The sequence below is a fragment of the Emydura macquarii genome, unplaced genomic scaffold, assembly GCF_026122565.2.
Source record: "Emydura macquarii macquarii isolate MOO-44397 ecotype Brisbane River unplaced genomic scaffold, CSIRO-AGI_Emac_v2 contig_554, whole genome shotgun sequence".
NCBI lineage: Eukaryota > Metazoa > Chordata > Testudines > Chelidae > Emydura > Emydura macquarii.
The window spans coordinates 9,605,776-9,623,872 of record NW_027130691.1 but is presented as its reverse complement, the minus strand read 5'-3'; the positions used below and the strand labels follow the sequence as shown (position 1 = coordinate 9,623,872).

The 18,097-nt window shown below is 43.3% G+C and overlaps 1 protein-coding gene across 2 annotated transcripts in view; it reads right to left on the bottom strand.

Moving 5' to 3' along the window:
* The window catches only part of TMEM132C (transmembrane protein 132C), a 272,979-nt gene that overhangs the window by 27,854 nt on the left and 227,028 nt on the right, over window positions 1-18,097 (bottom strand). For both annotated transcript variants that reach the window (XM_067539743.1, XM_067539742.1), the window contains exon 5: window positions 6,536-6,679. In XM_067539743.1, the coding sequence (XP_067395844.1) occupies window positions 6,536-6,679 (144 nt within the window). The remainder of the gene's footprint in view (window positions 1-6,535; window positions 6,680-18,097) is intronic.

Sequence of the window (18,097 nt, the reverse complement as noted above, 5' to 3'; positions counted from 1 at the left end):
TTCCTACCCCCAACAGACCCTGAGAGGTCTGTCTCTTTAAAAAAAATATTTTTTTTACTCTTTGGCAACACTTGCTTAGCTTGTTGTGCTAACAGTCTCACTGAATTGAGATGAATTCTGTCCTAAGCTGTGTTCAAGGACAGAAAACTGGCTCTTAAAAGAGTTCGGATCTGGTCCCATTTAAGTTAATAGCAAAACTCCATTGACTTCAATGGGAGCAGGAGCAGCCCTAAATTAACCCTGTGGGGGTGTATGCTAGATATTGAGGCCTTTCTCTGATAATCTGGCTATCCTGAGTGTTTCTATAGCACTGTCATGTGCCTGCTGATGAAAGTCATACACGGACACCCATTTCTCTCTTTACAGGGCATAACAATATACTGGCTAGTGTGTATGTGTCGCCACTTTCCTCTAAGGGATGGAATATCAATCTGGCTCAGGCATGTGAGACTCCATTGTCCCTCTCATAAGTAGCCCATAACAAGATCATAAAAGGTAAGGGGATCCTCTCCCTTAGCTCAAGTGGCAGAGGTCTGGTTTTGGAAAGAAGGGGGGTCTAACCCTCATGCTTCAGGTATTGGGTTTACCAGATGATTGTGCTGTCTGTAGGTACAGCCACCGATTCAGCATGGCGTAAAGAACTATCCACTTAGCACCCAGTTAACAAGGGGATGGACCATCTATACATCATTACGATGCTCATTGTATATATTTATTACAATGTCACTGGGGTATCCGGTTGCCCAACAAAGCTCATGTGGAGACGTTCAGGAACTCAATACGGGCTTCATCCTGTACCATTCAAATGGCAACGGGTGCTGTGTCATTGATTCGTGAGTGCAGGGGCCAGTCTCAAGAGCCCAGTGCTCTTCTACAGCTTGCAGCTTAGCCACTCGGCTGGGGAACTGGAATTGAACATGTCGGCAAAGAGGAGCATTGTGCAACTCTTTCTAAAAATGCCTGTGGATGGGGCTAACAGGAGTTTCCTCTGCAAATCAAGGGGGGAAACATATTCCCAAGTATGTGCTGCTATCTCTAGGATCCCCTTCTATAAAATTAATGGAAGAAAAGAAAAGAAGGGATTTAAAATGCATCTGACCTTTGAAAACACTGTGGAGCAGGGTGGCATGGTGAGAGTTCTTTGTGGCTAACCAAAGAATGCAACTGAAGGATTTCAAACAGTTAATCATTCCAGGGAAGATGTAGTAAAGAAATGAATAACCAAATATCTTCCCCAAAATGCAGTACTGTTGATAGTTTCCCCCCCACTGTCTGAGTCTGAAGATATGTCTCCAGCCACAACATTTTAAAAGTCAGCTTTCCCTAACAAAAACCCCATCGTGCACAATTACTCACTGATCTGCTTAGGAAAATTGCTCCCTGTCAGCTTCCTTACTGTCAAGCTTTCTTACTGAAACTCTGCTGGGTTATACGGCATGTAGCATCCAGCCTGCTTTAATCTGAATGGGTACACAAATGAATAGCAGACATTTCAGCAAAGGGATCCTGTCTATTTGATCAGAATGGGCTTGATTTTGTAAAGCTGTGTTTCCATTACAACTAGCAAAAAGCTCCAGAGGCCCTTTCCTACCTGATGGTGCCTACACGTATGCACTCTGAGTGACTTTACTCTCGTGAGTAATGCCACTGAAGTCAGCAATATTCCCAGAAAATTACACATGTGTCAGTGATTAACACATTTAGGTAAGTACTTCGATCCCGATGAGTGCCTATCATTCTCATGACTATCAGCCTGAAAGCTTTAACACCGACAGTGGTTTTAATACTTTTATTATTAGCAAAACAGTTAGCTAATAAGGCTAGGTCTGAACCACCACAATTCTGAGCCAGATTTTCAACTCCCAACAGTTCGGGGAAGTTTTGATCTTGGGGTTTGTTTTAGCCCATTATAACAACAGAGGGACTGCTGGGAAATTTGGGACTGAATCTGGGTTCAAAATCCAAAGCCCTCAAAGTTCTTACATAACTGTGTAATAAAGTGCCCTTGCCCATGTGATTATATCTCCCTCTATTGGTTGGTTCCAGTATGACTAGCAGCTTGCTGTTTACTAATAGCTGCTAGTGTTACTCCCTTAGTTTAGGATTTTAGGCTTTTGGTGCTGAAGGCTCCGGTTCAATAGGCACTGATGACCATTGCTTCTGTATGAGTAAATCCATATTCATCACATTTGGATCCAGAGTTTTGGACTGAAACCTTCTCCAATGTGTAAATGTAATTAAAAAAAAAAAAAAAGAAAATAAATTAGATTGTAAGCTCTTCAGGGCAGGGACCACGCATAGTACAATGAAACACTGATCCTGAATGGGGCCTTTGGACCCTTCAGCAATACCAGTTATAAATAACAATAGTAGCAGAGTGCATTAGTATGATTTAACACCTTTTAGTTCATTTAGCAACGCTAAGAAAGCTAGTCAAAGGATGACAAAACACCAAACAAAATGCTTAGACTAGCTTCTGAAATAAAGCCAGATTCATTACTGTACAAGCAGAATACAAAGCTAGATGAACTCAGATTGAAGAAATAGCCTTGGATTGGAAGCATCACTGAGCCTCCTTAGTTTGGGACTGACACAAGGGGTTACAAGCTCCCAAAACTCAGCTCTTCTTGGCACAGAACTGCCCTTGTTCAGGCTGTGAGCAGACCCCCTCTGAAGCCAAGGGCAGATTTGGTCCTAAACGAACTGTGTGGAAGCATTCACAAGAACAGTTAAACTTTTCCTGGGTTTCCAGGAGATTAAAAGGTACCTGGGACTGGGTAGCTAGAATCATTATTAATGGTTTTGGATACATAGATCATACTGGTCCAAGTGGCTGTTACTGATTTTTTTTAGTGCCATAATAAATTTCTTGTACACTTTTAAAAGGTTGGGACCATTGTGTGAAGGTCTAGAGCGCTCAAGGACTTTTATAGCTCATGAAATCAACTGTAAATTTGGGAGCAAAGGCGCTATAATGCTTGGCAGGAGCTGAAACTGAAGAGGTAAAAAAAAAAGAAGTCAGCAGATCAAGGCAGGACACTAACTACGTGCTGAGCTGCCCAGAGACAAGTCTTATCCGTGGGGAAGGCGTATTCTATTTTTAGATCACCATTGTGCCCCTGTTACCTGGAATCATGTCACTGCAGTCGAACGCAGGGCATTGTAAAATGAATGCAACTGGGCTTTTTCTCTGATAGCACTTCAAGTCACAGCGCAGAAATATCACCTACTTGCTCTTTGCTTGAATCACACTAGTGGCCATTTAATTACCTGGTGACTAATTACCATGGGCCACGTGCTGAGAAGTGTCGATCACCTGCAGCTTCCATTGTAAGGGTGTTTGAATGCAAAGCTTAATGGCAATTCCACATGGGCTGAAACCACAAGAAAATGTTTTGTGTGAACTCCTACAGGGTGAAATCTCTGCATTTCATATAGCTCCTGTCAATCCCCTCCCAGCCCCGCATTTTTTTGTTTTTAAAATAGCCAAACTGTTCTTAGTTTGCAGTGTAGGATCCACTACAGACTTGTGCACCTTATTTATTTATTGTGTGTTTTAGGGGCCAACTGAATGCGCTTATTTTGTGGTAGATACTGTACAAACAGAACAGTGACCGGCCCTGCCTTGAAGAGCTTACAATCGAAATGGACTAGACAGGTAAAGGGCGGGGACAGGGAGCGAACAATGTAATGGCTGCAAAAGTCATGTTAGTTCTACAGTTTAATTGTATTTTATCTTTTGTTATTTAAATCCTTTCAGTGGGGTTATGTTAGGGTGATGAGATGTAAAATGGAGCTTGATCAATTTATGAATGGGATTATATAAGAGGGTTGTCTGTGATAGCAGGGGACTGGACTCAATGAGACAGGAGGTCCCTTCCAGTCCTATATTCCTGTTATTTATAGCAGTTAACATTTGCCTGTGATAGATGCATCCCCTCAGGGCACTGCGTGTTTTTCTGAAAGTAGCAATGACAGCTTCTCTACTAATCTGAATCATTTCAGAACATTTTTGCAGAGGAAGAAATTACATCTCAAAAATCCCTCCATTCAACTCCAGTGAACATTTCACTTTAACCTCAGAGTGGTTAGACAGATGGGCTTTTAGAACCCACCTAAAAAACTGAACTAATGCAAAAAGCTTCCTCTTGAAAAATCCCTGTTCTAGAGACAAAAGTCTTTGGGAAAAGGCCCTGAGGGCATGTCACTACAAATGCTATAGCTGTTGCATAAACACTTACTATAGTGATGTAAGAGGTTTTTCCACCACTGTAGTAAATCCAGCCCCTTGAGAAGTGGTAGCTAGGTCAATGGAAGAATTCTTCCATTAATGTACATCGGGGCTTACGTCAGCTTAACTATGTCGCTCAGGGGTGAATTTTTCACACTCCTGAGTGATGTAGCTAGGTTGACCTAAGTTTTAGGTGTTGGTCAGGACTAAGAGTAGATCTTGAAATGCTAATAGAAGGACATAACACTTCAAGATAACACAGTCTTTTCCAGATCACCAAATGCTTTGAGAATTGCAATTGCTCGAGAAACACTGGTTTGTTTTTTAATTTCCATTGTTGATCGAATATTTTCTTCAACCCATCAAATAATTACTTGGCCTTTTTTTATTTTTGGCCGTCACTCTACTGTCACTGCAAGTACATCCTCTGGTGACGATGAATAATGACTTCCGTGTGATTCTGTTTCTTCTACAGGCAACAGTCTTCTCCCCTCAAACCCACGGGATCCCTTAAGATCCCGGGGATCCTGTATAGATCCTGGGGATCCACCAGAGACACAAGGCCAGCTTCACAAAGGCCCTGTGCACTGGCTCTGAGGCATCCTGCCGCTGTCCTCTCTTCCGGGCAATGCAGCTGCGTTATTTCAAAGAGTGACTAGATTGCCAAGCCCACTTGGTCCCCTCTCTGGGTCTCCTTGGTTTGAAGATGGCGAGCTGTGTCAATCACTAATGAACACTCATTTCAAACTCTGTCTAATGAAGGTAATCACAATAAATTAATGGGGGGCAGCGTTTAGATGGCTGTAATGAAGTCTTCTACATGAATCCCACTGCAGTGCAGCATTGTGAACCCTTGAGTGCTGGATGCTGCATGCACGCAAGGGTCCTGTGTAGAAGTGGGATGGCCAACAGCCACAGAACTATGGCCCAGCCCCCTGCTCCTTCTCTTCTCCCTTGGGCCCCACCATGGTAAGAGCTGCCCAGGGAGCCCTGGACCCTCCAGGTGGGGGGCTGGGGTAAATCCAAAACATCCCAGAGCAGGTGGAGGGTCTGGGGCTCCCCATAGTAGCCTGGGCTCACTGACTGGCTCTTACCACAGCCCAGCTCCAGCTTACAGCCTCAGGGGGAAGAGGAAGAGCAGAGGTCGGGACCCCATGGCAAGGACGAGCTAAGGCCCACCATAGCCCCCCACTGGGAAGAGGCTGGCATTGCTAGTAGGGGCGGCCGCCACAAAGTCCAGCCCCTACCACTGCCGCTCCATGCCTGCCCGAGGCTACTACGGCCATGTTAAAAAGTGAGCAGGCATGGCCGCCCCGACAGCTCCAGTTCCGGCGCCCCTGGCTGTGGCTGCACAGATGCTGCTTTGTTAGATGTATATCGTAAGCCCAACGGGGTCTATGTCCTATTATTATGTAACATGCACATGGCAGCAGTGCTTAAAGGTTGGGCCTGCGGTGCTCAGTGCTGGACAATCATCTCATAAATGACAGCCCCTGTTCCAAGGAGTTTCCAATGTATGTACCCAGGATAAATTCAGCCCGGCACAAGGACCATACTTAAGGCCCCGCACAAGGACAACTTAAGTCCTATTTTGAGGGCTTATCTGGGATTTAAAAATGGTGCACCGGCCTCGCGCTGGCTCTCTCGCGCCGGAGTGAAGGGGCTAACGTACCGACCCAGGAGTTCACATATCAGCAACGGGGTTCACACACCCAGCACAATACTGTGAGGCTGTTACTAAGATGTGACTATTGTATCTATTGCCACACTGAAGAGAAAAAAAAAAAGAAAAGATTCCCAGCAGCGAGTCTCAGAGTCTGGGTCAACTGACTCAGCCGCGCAGGGCTCACGGTCCAGGACTAACAACAGCAGCGGAGATGTTCGGTCTCAGGCTGGAGCCCGGGCTCTGAAACCCGGCGAGGGGGGGAGGGTTTCAGACCCTGGGTTCCAGCCTGAGCCTGAATGTTTACACTGCTATTTCTAGCCCAGCAAAGCGAGACCAGGGAGCTTAGTCAGTTGAGCCAGGATCTGAGCCTTGGTGCTGTCTGCCTTTTTTTGCATTGCAGATGTACCCTAAGGAGGAAGATTTTCAAAGGCACAGATAGGAGTTAGATGCTCATTTTCCATTGAAAGTCAACAACGTGACTCTACTGAGGTACCTAACTCCCTTTTCTGCCCTCACAAACTTTCTTCTTATCCATTTGAAGCCAGGTTTATTGGTCAGTTCAGGCTCTGCCTCCCCTTCACCAGGTCTGCACGGAAAGGCATAAAGTCATGGGAAGCAAGCACATAGGATGAACTTACTTTGATGACATCCTCGTCAGAAGACTTGCACTCCACCGATTCAGAGATGTCCGTTACGGCGCTGTTCTCCTCAATGGAAACCACTTTGATGGGCACTGCAACCGTCTTCCCCGTGAGAATTGCGGTGTTCAGAATTTCTGTGTCCTGTGCACAAAACCAAGCATAGCACCGTTAAAGCATTTCTTGGATGAAACCACGGGGATGGTTTAAAGAGGTTCCTAAGAATCCAGAGCCAGCTCTTCAATTGGCATAAAGTCAATGGAGATAAGCCAGTTTTCACCAGCTGCTGATCTGACCCCCTTCTCTCCAACAGAAGCAACTTATTCAAATGTAGTAAATCCAAACTTATATTCTTTTGCATGCACCGTGCATTGACCTGAACTGTACACTTTTTATAAAACAAAATCTTTGCAGTTTAATTCACCCCAGACCAGCTCAGCTTACTGGCAGTTTCTGCTTTTTATCCATATTACAGGCAAGCTAACTAAGGGTCGGTTCAAATGCTTACTGCTAGACGTGAGACCCATTATTTACTTTCCAAAACTGGAGTTCAGGGGTGTTTACTGAGATGGGCCTGAGCTGCAAAGTTTGGAACTTGATTCGAAATTCTCCCAAATTCAGGACAGTGGTATTTGAATGCAGGCCCTTGGCAGAGACAGGGCCTAGTATCTGGACCTGAACTTTTCAGGAGGATTTTGTTTCTTTTGATATGGCCGATGATACTAAGCCGTAAAGCAATGTAAGGAATCCAGCAGGCATTCGTGATGCTATTAACCGTAGGGAAAATAAGAATGAAACCTGAAAGCCTAAAAACAGGTCTGAAAGGGTAAAAACCTTTTAATCCACTTTCAACACAGCTAACAGCGGTTTCACTTTTCAAGAGGTTTCATCATCAATGTGCTCCCAAGATAGACTTCTAGGTACAACTTTAAGACTTTTTAATTTTCAGCCTTACAAAGTGAATAAAAATCAGCAAAAGCACCCAGGGGCCATTCTTGCAGTACTATGGTCAATAGGAATTTTGCCATTGATATCAATGGAAGCAAGATTAGGCACTGATATGCGAGACATTGTTTTATTTTCAATTTAACTTGGTTTAAATTCCATACTGGTTTTATTTTTACCACTCTTACCACATTTTATTCTGAGATTTGCCTCTTCCTCTTATTTAAAAAAAAGGACAATGCATTTATTTATAATATAAAAGAAGAAGGGATGGTGACACTTCTGAACCAGTAAGAAACCCACACAGATACTAAGGCATTTATGTACACAACTCTATCCCACATTGTAAATCAAATCCAAAATTTCCAAAACCAGGGGCTTAAAGTTATGTCTCTAAGTGCGTATTTAGGCACCTAAGTGGGAAGCCTGATTTCAAAGGCAGAGAGGACCCAACATATCCCACTGAGTGTGACGGATACTCATCACTTTTGAAAATCAGGCCACCTTTGTTAAACACATGGTCTTATAAGCCTAACTTTTGCCTCCCGCATTTGAAAAGCTTGCCCCATAGTGTGTTCCTTATACTGGTAATTTTGGACAGCCAAACATTTAAGCCCACACACAAACAAAAGAAGAGAAGCCCCCAACAGTCTCTAAAAATAGTTTAATAGACAAAACTAATAAAAGAATCACCTTTCCTTCTGTAGGATTTCAAAGCCATGTGCATAGAAAAACCAAGACAGCCACTTCAAAAACCAGACACACAACACCTTTTGCTGTCTATTTTGATACTGCTAGCATCATATGTCCTTGGAAATGAATCTTTTGCCTCAATCCCTTAACGCCTTTACTTATTTTTTGTGCCTGAGAATGTTAAACTGTGCAAACTAAGGCCTTGAGGGTGAAGGAGGCGTGAGAGAGCTTGTGGAAGTGACAGAGCATCTTTTCAGGCTATCTCCGGTTGGCTTTGAAATGATTCTATTCTGATCAAGTTTGTCTTTAGCTACTAGAGTGAATTACTGAGGGAGAAATCTAATATAAAGGGACAGGCTCAGAATAAGAGCCATCTCCTAACAGAAGCACAATTTCAAGCGTGAAACATGCTGTGTGGTTTGGGGTTCTATCAATGCTTTCATCCAATGGTAGCCTACCAAATGGCAGGGCATTAGAACAAACAAACAGATTAAGAAGAGGTGTGAACACATGATGAGATGAAGCACTTGTAACATCAGCCTTTTACTGTGTGTAACTACTGGGTGTATCTCACAATGACTTGAATGGGAATCACCAGAGCTTACTCCAGGGCTGAATTCAGTCCTGGTCTAGCATGCAATAGTAGGTAATCAGTGGAATAAAACAACAAGAACACCAAGAAATAGAACAGTGGAGGAGAGGGTAGCAATGTGGTCCAGCTAAAGCCACAAGCTACTGACCTGACCCTGAGTTCTGGGACCCTCTCCCTGTATCACAAGGAGGAGAAAGCCAGCTGCTCATCCTAAACTGGTATCACAACAGGATGATAGTGAAAATGCGGACAGCGTTATATCATAGCTTTACTAAAATCAGGGCTCGCGTCACACTGCAGCTAAACTTTGAACCTGGACCAAAACAAGGGATTTGCCATAACAGATAATACCATTACATCCCTCAGATCTGGTATCCTGCCTTCACCGGACCCAAGCCTCTTTTGGTTCACCCACTGCCAAATCAGATGCTGTCGCTTTACTGGACAAAAGAAAATGATCTGTGCTTTTAGAAGGCAAAGGCATAGACAGCCAGTACAAATGATAGTCCTGCTCTCTCTGTTATATAACAGAATTGATATGCCAGTTGTTTAATAACAATCCATCATTTCTGTTTATCTCTTTCCAGTGGATCATTATAGAGGGATATGATGCCTAAGTGGGTTTGATGTAGAGATACTATTACAAAGGTTAAAAAACCTGCTGAAATTCCCCAAGACCTTTCTGGACAGAAGATGTGCAAAATCTGACTACCAGCACATTACGAGCAATTAAGATACCTCAATCTTCTGCCCTCCACTAATGGTTTCATTAAGGGAAACTGAATGCATTTGAATGGATTTAAGTTTGATTAATTGCTTCAGGGGTTGCATCTGCAAGAGAAAAAAAAAATAAAAAATCAAGGATGCAGTTTGTCATGATAAAAGCTCATAGAAGTTTTAGATCCTTTTTTCATGGGCCAGCATCAACTTCAGGAATACTCAGTTCATGATGTGCACAAAGGAAATAGAAACATATTAGATGCATTCGCTAATAGCTAATACCATTAGTATGATTAGAGATACTTGATATTAGCAGGGAATCAGTAACTATGGTACCACGGCATCTGGTCCATCAAAACAAGGATGGAAAACCTTCACACTTCATCTCCAATTAAATCAGTCACGACTCATCACTGCTGTACAGTACAGGAAGTGTTTAAGTATCATCTGTGAATAAATTACAACATACTGCTTAAGCAAATTACAAAGCTGCAGTCACTTCCATCCTTCAGCCTCCAAGCACAATATGCTAGGCAGGTGCTGCTGCACTCACAAATGTAAATTTAAATAAAGACAGTGGGTATTAGTCTCACTTCTTTTGCTCATATTCTTGGGACTGGAGTGGAGGAGAAGGGGCAAAGGTGGCTTGAAGACACCTTTATACTCCCTGTATTCTGAGGCAGCTAAGGGCTCGCCTCAGCATCATGAAGAGCACTGACTTATGCTCTGCTTCCCACGGTTCACTACGGGCCACGGGAAACAGAGAATAGTGGTAGCAAAGTGCCCTCTCCCCATCTTTGGCCCACCTCCTCCTTCTCTTCACCACAACACACCTCCTATGCTGGGGGCCAGGAGCAGGGCTGGTGCAGAGCCTTTCGCCAACCGTATGCCGGGAAGAAGACCCCAGTATAGGGAATATTCTCAGGGGACTGCTTCTGTCTCCTTTATTGCTCTTTTATTCAATGAAAGGCCCGTTAGTGTAACAGAACTGGGCCCATAATCTGCACATCTATGCACAGACTGTCAGGCAGCAAACTGTAAAGAAAAAGACAAAGAAGATGTGGATATAAAGGCCCCTTAAAAGCTGAACAATACAAAGAGAAACAAACATAGCTGAAATAAAACTCTGAGATTGGCTACTCAGCAGAGGAAAGTGTTTTATAATGGTCTAATTTAACAATGTGTTTAAAGAGCTCTAGGGGTCTGATTCAAAATCCATCAAAGCCTGGAAACTGAGTTTCCAAACTCCACCAGATTGTTATTAAATCAGCCTGAGTTATTCATCGGTGCAAGTTAATGGCGGAGCGGAAGTTGGACCTTTGAGATCACATTGAGCGACATTACAAAACAACTGTCACAATGTTTGGTATCTGCCGTAATAATGCTCCCTACTTACATTTTGAATAGGGATGGAAAACTTTTTTTAAAAGCCATATGCTGTTTAGTTTGAATGCTGTGCTGTGGATAAACACAGGATTACTAAGAAACATTATGAAAAGCTGAGAACCAATATAAGATGTAGGTAATTTTAACAATCACAATATCTTGGACATTTCACCTTTCTTTAAATCAAATCTGTTTTGAACTGTGAAAGGACCGAAAAACAGCTAAGAATTGTGTTTGGATTTGCTTCCTTTATACTTAAAAATAGATAAACTAATTTGAAATGAACTGGGTAAAAAATAAGAAAAGAAATAGGATAAATCCTGAGCAGGCACCAATATACAGTCTGGAATGAAGTTGTTATAAATGTGTTATGATCCCCTAAAAAACCCCAAAAGGTTGTGATTTCCAAAGTCAAGTAGGGTAGCTAGCTGTTCTGTTCCCACTGAAATTATTGGGAGTTGTGTGGCTAGATCTTCTAAACTGGCTTTCCAGATCTCAAGCTGCCTTTGTAACTCTGCTAGCACCAGGGCGCATGATATCAACAATTCAGCCACAAAGCCAGTCATTTGGTATGAAGAATAAGAAAACCTACAGACTTCTGACTGGTTCTTCCTGGCACACATGGACACAGTGGGATTCTTCCAGGTATGAAGGGGAACATAATTATTGTTTATACACATTTCAACAACAGACAGCAACATTAAGGAACATTTTCATGCTTGTTTCTCTAATGGCTTGATAAGATTAATTCCAGTATCATTCCAGTGGTGCACTGAGGGTCCTCAGTGCCCGGGGGCCAAACCTACATTTCGGCACCTCCCAGCCGCCCAGGGCAGGAGGGGTCCCGGCGCTGCCCCCCAGCTATCCTGGGGAGAGGGGGATCTGTATCTGTGGGAGAGGGGGTGCAAATGCAGGCTTGGCTCTGCAGGCCCTCAGCCTGGTGACGGCTTGGATGGGGTGGGGAGGGGGGTTGGGCTGGCATGATGCATGGGGGGGGAGGGAAGGCTCAGAGCTTCCTGCGCCCCCCCGCCCATCGGGAAGGGCCGGCCTGGTGCTTACCTGCTGCTCCAGCCTTGCAGCCTGGCACCAGCTCAGATGGGGCAGCCTCATCCCCCCGGCATGGGGGGAGGGGCACCGGGCCGGCCCTTCCCGACACATGGGGGGGGAGGCACTGAGGGACGCCCCTCAGAGCCTTCTGCATCACCTGCCTCCTGCGCGTGGTGAAGGGCCAGCCCGGCGCCCCCCTCCCCCCCCGCAGGCTGGCGCCCAGGGGCCTGGCCCCCCTCCTCGGTACACCACTGATTAACTCTCATCTTGTGTCAGTCCCAAGTTGTTAGAGGGCAAAGTGGGTACTAACTTCTCTTTTACCAACAAAAGTTGGTCCAGTAAAATATATTACCTCACCCACCTTGTCTCTCTGATAAGATTAATGTCCTTACTGGGAGAAGCACATGAAAACAGCTGATTTACTCCAGCACAGGAGAAATGACTTTAAAAATTGATTGGTAAGTTTCAGCTGCAACCTAGTTCTCCTAAAAGATGCACTAGAACTGTCTTTCCCACGGATCATAGCATTCTTATTATCCACAAAAGGTCTGCCCATTCCTCACACTAAGACTGTGTCATATACAACATTCTAGGTCAAACGACAGATGTTTTTTGCTTTCTGGATACCCAACACCTTTACCAGAGGACCAAATCATCAGATTCAGCCCCAAGGGGCAGAAAAGGTACAGAATGATATCTCCTTCTATATAATCCTAAAGTCACGTCCATGACCTCAAAAATAAGGCCTGGAAGTCATAGTGATGAAAGAAATAGAAAAAAACCCATCAACTGATAGTTACATACAAGTATGTTATGGAATCTTTAGGACTTGTGCAACATCCATTGTAATGATCCGCTAGAAATACAGATGAAGCAGATGGGAGGCGAGACAACCGTCTTACCTCTTTTAGCCAAGCACTTAATTAGTTGTGACTCAAGTGCAACCAATCATGTTAGGGCAGAGAGAAGACTTGTATTCGTTTTTCTTCGTTGTTTAGCTTCAAGCTCAAAGGCTGGAAATGGTACATTATAGCACATAAGAGCAATTGGAAGGTAGATCTAGTCAAAATCTACATCCTTTGCACAGATAAAACACCCCTGGAAGTCAATGAGTCCCTCAAATTCCTTTGTGTGTGCAAATAATGAAGGGACAGGGATTTAGATGCTATGCACATGCACCCTGGTCTGATTCCTAAATAACTTTTGAGGATCTGGGCCCTAAATATGATCTGACTTACACAGGGGTAAATCTGGAGTTGCTTCATTGGAGTTACAATGGTATAACGGTGTGTGATCTATATCAGGGGCCCTAACATTTACACTGGAGTATGTGGGAAGCTGAGTGCACTAGCACCGGATTAAAGAAACTAGATATAACTATTACCGATAGTATGGCAAGCCCAAACTCTTTGCTTCTCAATAACGGGTGAGGTTCTTAGACTCCAAGCCAATGCTACTGACAGAATACAGACTAGCAAACACCTTTGGGCAGATCCTGATCTGAGTGTAACCCTCAACTAACTCCATTTGAGGTGACTTAGTTCAGAATCTTTCCTCCCATCCCTGCCCCAGTGTTCAATCTTGCGGGAAATTCAGCAGACCTGGTATTCAGGAAAAAGAGGTGCTTTCTGAGAAAGAAAAAAACCATAACAAAACACGAAGCTGATGTGTAATAGTAGAGAGACCTGCATGTGCTCACATTTGATTTGCTGCATATACCTCAAAGGTATATTATAAAGTTAACTCTCCAGGAATCTAGTGCCTTTGTTCCAATCCTAGAACTTCCAGTGATGTCTCTGGGAACTCTGTGCAAAGATCAGAGTAGAGAATATGGTCCTTAGTTTGCTTGGATTTAGATGAAGAGCAATCCCTATGTTCATCCAATCTCTCAATTGTAAGAAGGCAAGCATTCGAGCCTGACTAATTTAGGAACTAATTCAACATTAAATCGCGGCAGAATGAGGAAGCAAAGTGACAGCTGTTTAATTAAACTCAAAATCCGATTAGATGGTGTTATCAAGAGAAATCCACTGGAGCCTAAGGTCATGAGAATGGTCCTGTTTACAGTCTGAAAATTCTATAAGTGGAACTACATAGCATGATGTTAATCACAGCTTAGCAATTAAGGTTTTTTCTGCACGCAGTCTTGAATTTGAAAAATGTGTGTTGCATGTCTGGGGAGGGTACACAGATGCACTGGTGGTGTTTTCATTTAGAAGGAAAGTTCCTTGCAAGACTTTGGGAGAGAAGGGCCTTCAAACGACTTTAGAACTAGGAAAGTATTTGCACTATGGTAAAAGGGAGAAAGAAGCAAACATCTATGCATTGCTGAGGACACTTGAATTGGTGGAGATGCTGGAAACGTGGAGAAACTCTAGGGGCAATACTGTGCTGCCCACTATTCCTTATGTGCCCGGATTAGCAGCCACACCCTGGCAATGTAGTTACAAGAGAAGAAGATGGAGAAAGAGGAGCCGTAAAAAAAAAGTCAGCAACATGTGCTAGTTTCAAATACCATAAATATTGTACTAAATCATGCATCACAAGTTTCCATGGCACTACAGTTAAAATGATGCACAATATCTCACTGCACTGCAGACAATTGTTATGCTGACTTGCGAGCCTGCTTGACATGCGGGTTGCAGATTTGCATTATTAATGCCGCTGAGATTACAACTGATTAACAAACTGACGTTGTTAGGCTGCAAATTCTGTTTATCTACATAATCCCGTGATTAAAAATAAATTGTACATCAAGCTTACTGCCAACTGGGTTCTTTGACACTCCACATTCACAGACCTTGTGTATAGGAAGGGGAGGAGAGCTGCTACTCGTATTTGAATTTTTAGCACACCCTTTAAAATAACCAAGGAAAGGTTTCTAAGGAAAGGAGTTTGTATCATCTCTGAGGAGCACACTCACAAATTTAATCCGGGGTAAGCGGGTGCAATGCTTGTTGGTTGAATTTTGGCCCACCGTTTTCTCTCACTTGATTATAATGTTACATATTGAATGGATAACAGGCCTGCTCTACTCTGCCTGTCAGTTTATAAGCATTTGGGCTTTTCTCCTTCATATCTCACAGTATGACTGTAACAAGGATGGGGAAACACTATTGATTAGTGAACTCAAGAAAGGTAGCTCCCTTGTTTTATACCATCCAACATGAAACGTGGATCTAGAATAGAACCAAGCTCACTCTCCCATAACTACATTAGATCTGTAGTGCCAAGAGGAGTAAAGAGGAATTAAAATCTTATTCTATGCAGTACGGTCAGAGAGGAGACTCAGAGTGAACCTAGAAAATGGATCTATTTTGTAAAAGGTGCCATACTGACAATCACTTTTCTGACCAGAACAACAGTACAGAAACAATAATTCTGCAATGCCTCTCAGCCAAGGATCTCAATGTTTCTTATGGACATTAATCTACGGAGATGCACAACCACTCTGTGAAGTATTTTCTGATTATGAAACCTTTGTTAAGTGGCCAGTACTGTACAAGATACAAAAATTAAGGACAGTACCTGCCGCAAAGCGTTTACGCTCATAAGACAAACACAGATAAGACAATAACCACAAGTAGACCTAGGAGGAGTTAACATCGTTTAGTCCCCAACTCGCGTTACGTTGGCTTGGACGGCTTGATCACTGTGGGTTAGTGTTTGTGGGTTTCAGTGAGTCTCTAAGTGGACGAGAACACCAGAAGGGTGTGAAATAGAGACAGTGGACATTTATAAGATACCTGCAGTAAATAACGGAACACAGTGTTGCCACTTCTTGCAATTTTATCATGAATCTTGTGATCGTTTATTTGGGTGGGCTTGACGCATGGTTTTTGAACACTTGAGGCTGGCAACACTGTGGGAGGGCAGATACCAAGTTATTAGTGTGGGAGTGACTATGCAAATGAGACAATATAATGTTAGCACTGGAGTTGCAATGTAAAAACCTATGTTAGGGCCCAGACCAGCACAGAACTTACATATTTGCATAACTTTACACATGTGAGTAGAGCCTTCAAGTGCTTTGCTGGATCTGGTTCTTAATCCTCTGAGCATACTCAGTGTGAACTAGATATTTCTAGAGTCTAAGTGGTGTACTCACGAAGCGCTAGGCCTTTTCTTTTGCAAATCTAAATCCCAGCCACCTATGACAGATAAAGACGCTATAATTATAGACACTAGACACTTTGTAGGTGAGTGAACTAGGATACAGACTTGCACAAGGGCGCATTGCAAGTCAGTAAGTGGTTGAGCTAAAAAGAGAAACCAGGCGTCCTGACATTCCCCTACTCCAGCAGTTCCCACGGAGGCTACTACACGGGGTCCGCAGAAAAGAAAAATAGTAACATCCTCACCAAAGAAATGTACAATTTCAAACAAAATGGAGTGTAAAAAGCAACTGTTAGCATGTGGTGGTCCGTGAAATGTTTGGAGGTTGAAAAGGGGTCACACACTTGAAAAGGTTGGGAACCGCTGCCCTCCTCTAACCATAGGACTTCACTTCCTGCTAAATACAACTTCCAGTTAGAAATAATTCCCCCTCAGCCCACTGATTTATGCAAAGCTCTGAGTGCATCATCAAAGTTTTACGCTTTTAATTCTTTTTTCACTGGGTTTGGATTCAGTGCATAATTTTTCCCTTTGGTTTTCATGAACCGTGTAACTTGCAATCAAGAGCTGAGAACCTTTTGGGAAAGCGAACTCGGTGTTCTGAGTCTACAATTCTTCCAGAATCAATGATCATTTCTCAGTTTACAGTCTTTTAGTACAGGCAAATCTTAATTAGTGACCCCTCATTAGTGACAGATCATTTGCTTTCCCTCCCTTGTTGTGTATTTTTAAAAACACCCAATCAGTACGAATCTGCAGCCCTGACAAATTGAACTCTACAGACAGCAGAAGAGAAAAGCATGATACACCATGAGATACAGATGCCTGCAGCTACCTTTAAAATCCTTGATGCCTAGATCATGGCTTCTTTGAAGTGGAGCCACCCTATTAACATCTAAATTTGCAGACAGGGAACACTACAAATTATTCCTTTGATGTACAATATCAAGACTGTATTGCTAAAATTCAATTATATGATGCATCAAAATTAGAAGGCTCCCTTTTTAACAATGGGATAGAAATAACTAAATAAAACCCTTCACGTACAGCTTTAATTGGTTTGGACTTAGTTACAGTTTGCTACAGAATTACAATTGCACAGGTTTCTGCAAGTGGCAAAGAATTTGTTACAGGTACAGTAATATCACTGCTAAGGGCTAGCTCCTGTAATCCGTTCTGTCTGGAGGCCCATTGATTTCAGTGAGGCTCCGTGCAGGTACAGTGGTTTGCACATGGAGAGCTCATTGCAGGATCAGGACCTCAATTATTATTTCATGTGATTTTAAGTTAAAAAATTAGTCTTACTGATATGCACTATGCCACAATTGCACCTGTATTTCCCCTCTATGGTCCAGCAAGAGCACCTACTCTCAGGCTTCTGGCCCCAGGTCTCTTTCCCTCCTGATGGGTTTTTCCAGGCTATGCAGCTTTCTGCCTACACTGTGATTGTCCCAGTATGTCAAGCTGCCTAACCAGGCCAGCATCTGTGCTTTTCTTTCTCTCCAGAGGCACTGTAAATGCCCACAATTATAAGTCACATCACAGCTCTTTCTCACCAACCACATGTATGCTTCAGGTGAAAGCAATACAGAGAACACATCTTAAAAACAATAAAAGAACCTAAATACATGCTAATCAGTTTACCAGAGATCACCCCTCCCACTCCAGCAGGAGCTTTGGTAAGAGCCAGTCCTTCAAACCCCATCAATGGGTTTTTCTGTTATTACAAATTCATGACAGCTTTATCTTAGAACAGGCACTCCCATGAATGGGTTAGTCCTTTCTTTATGCAGCATGGGCCTTTGATCATCAGATTCTGGGAACAGGTAGTCAGTAGACAATGGCCCCCTCCTCAGGGTGTAGCCTCAGAAACCTGGACTCTTGCATAACCAGACCTGGGAATTTGTATTCACCTTCCCTTAGAGATTCCCCAGGCAAACCTCTTGACACCATTTATCCAAAGTCCATTCTTGTCTGGCCCATTGGTCAACACAGTCCTTTGAAGTCTGTTAACGCTTGCCAGGGCTCTCAATAATACATAACTTTTGCATTTCATACAACGG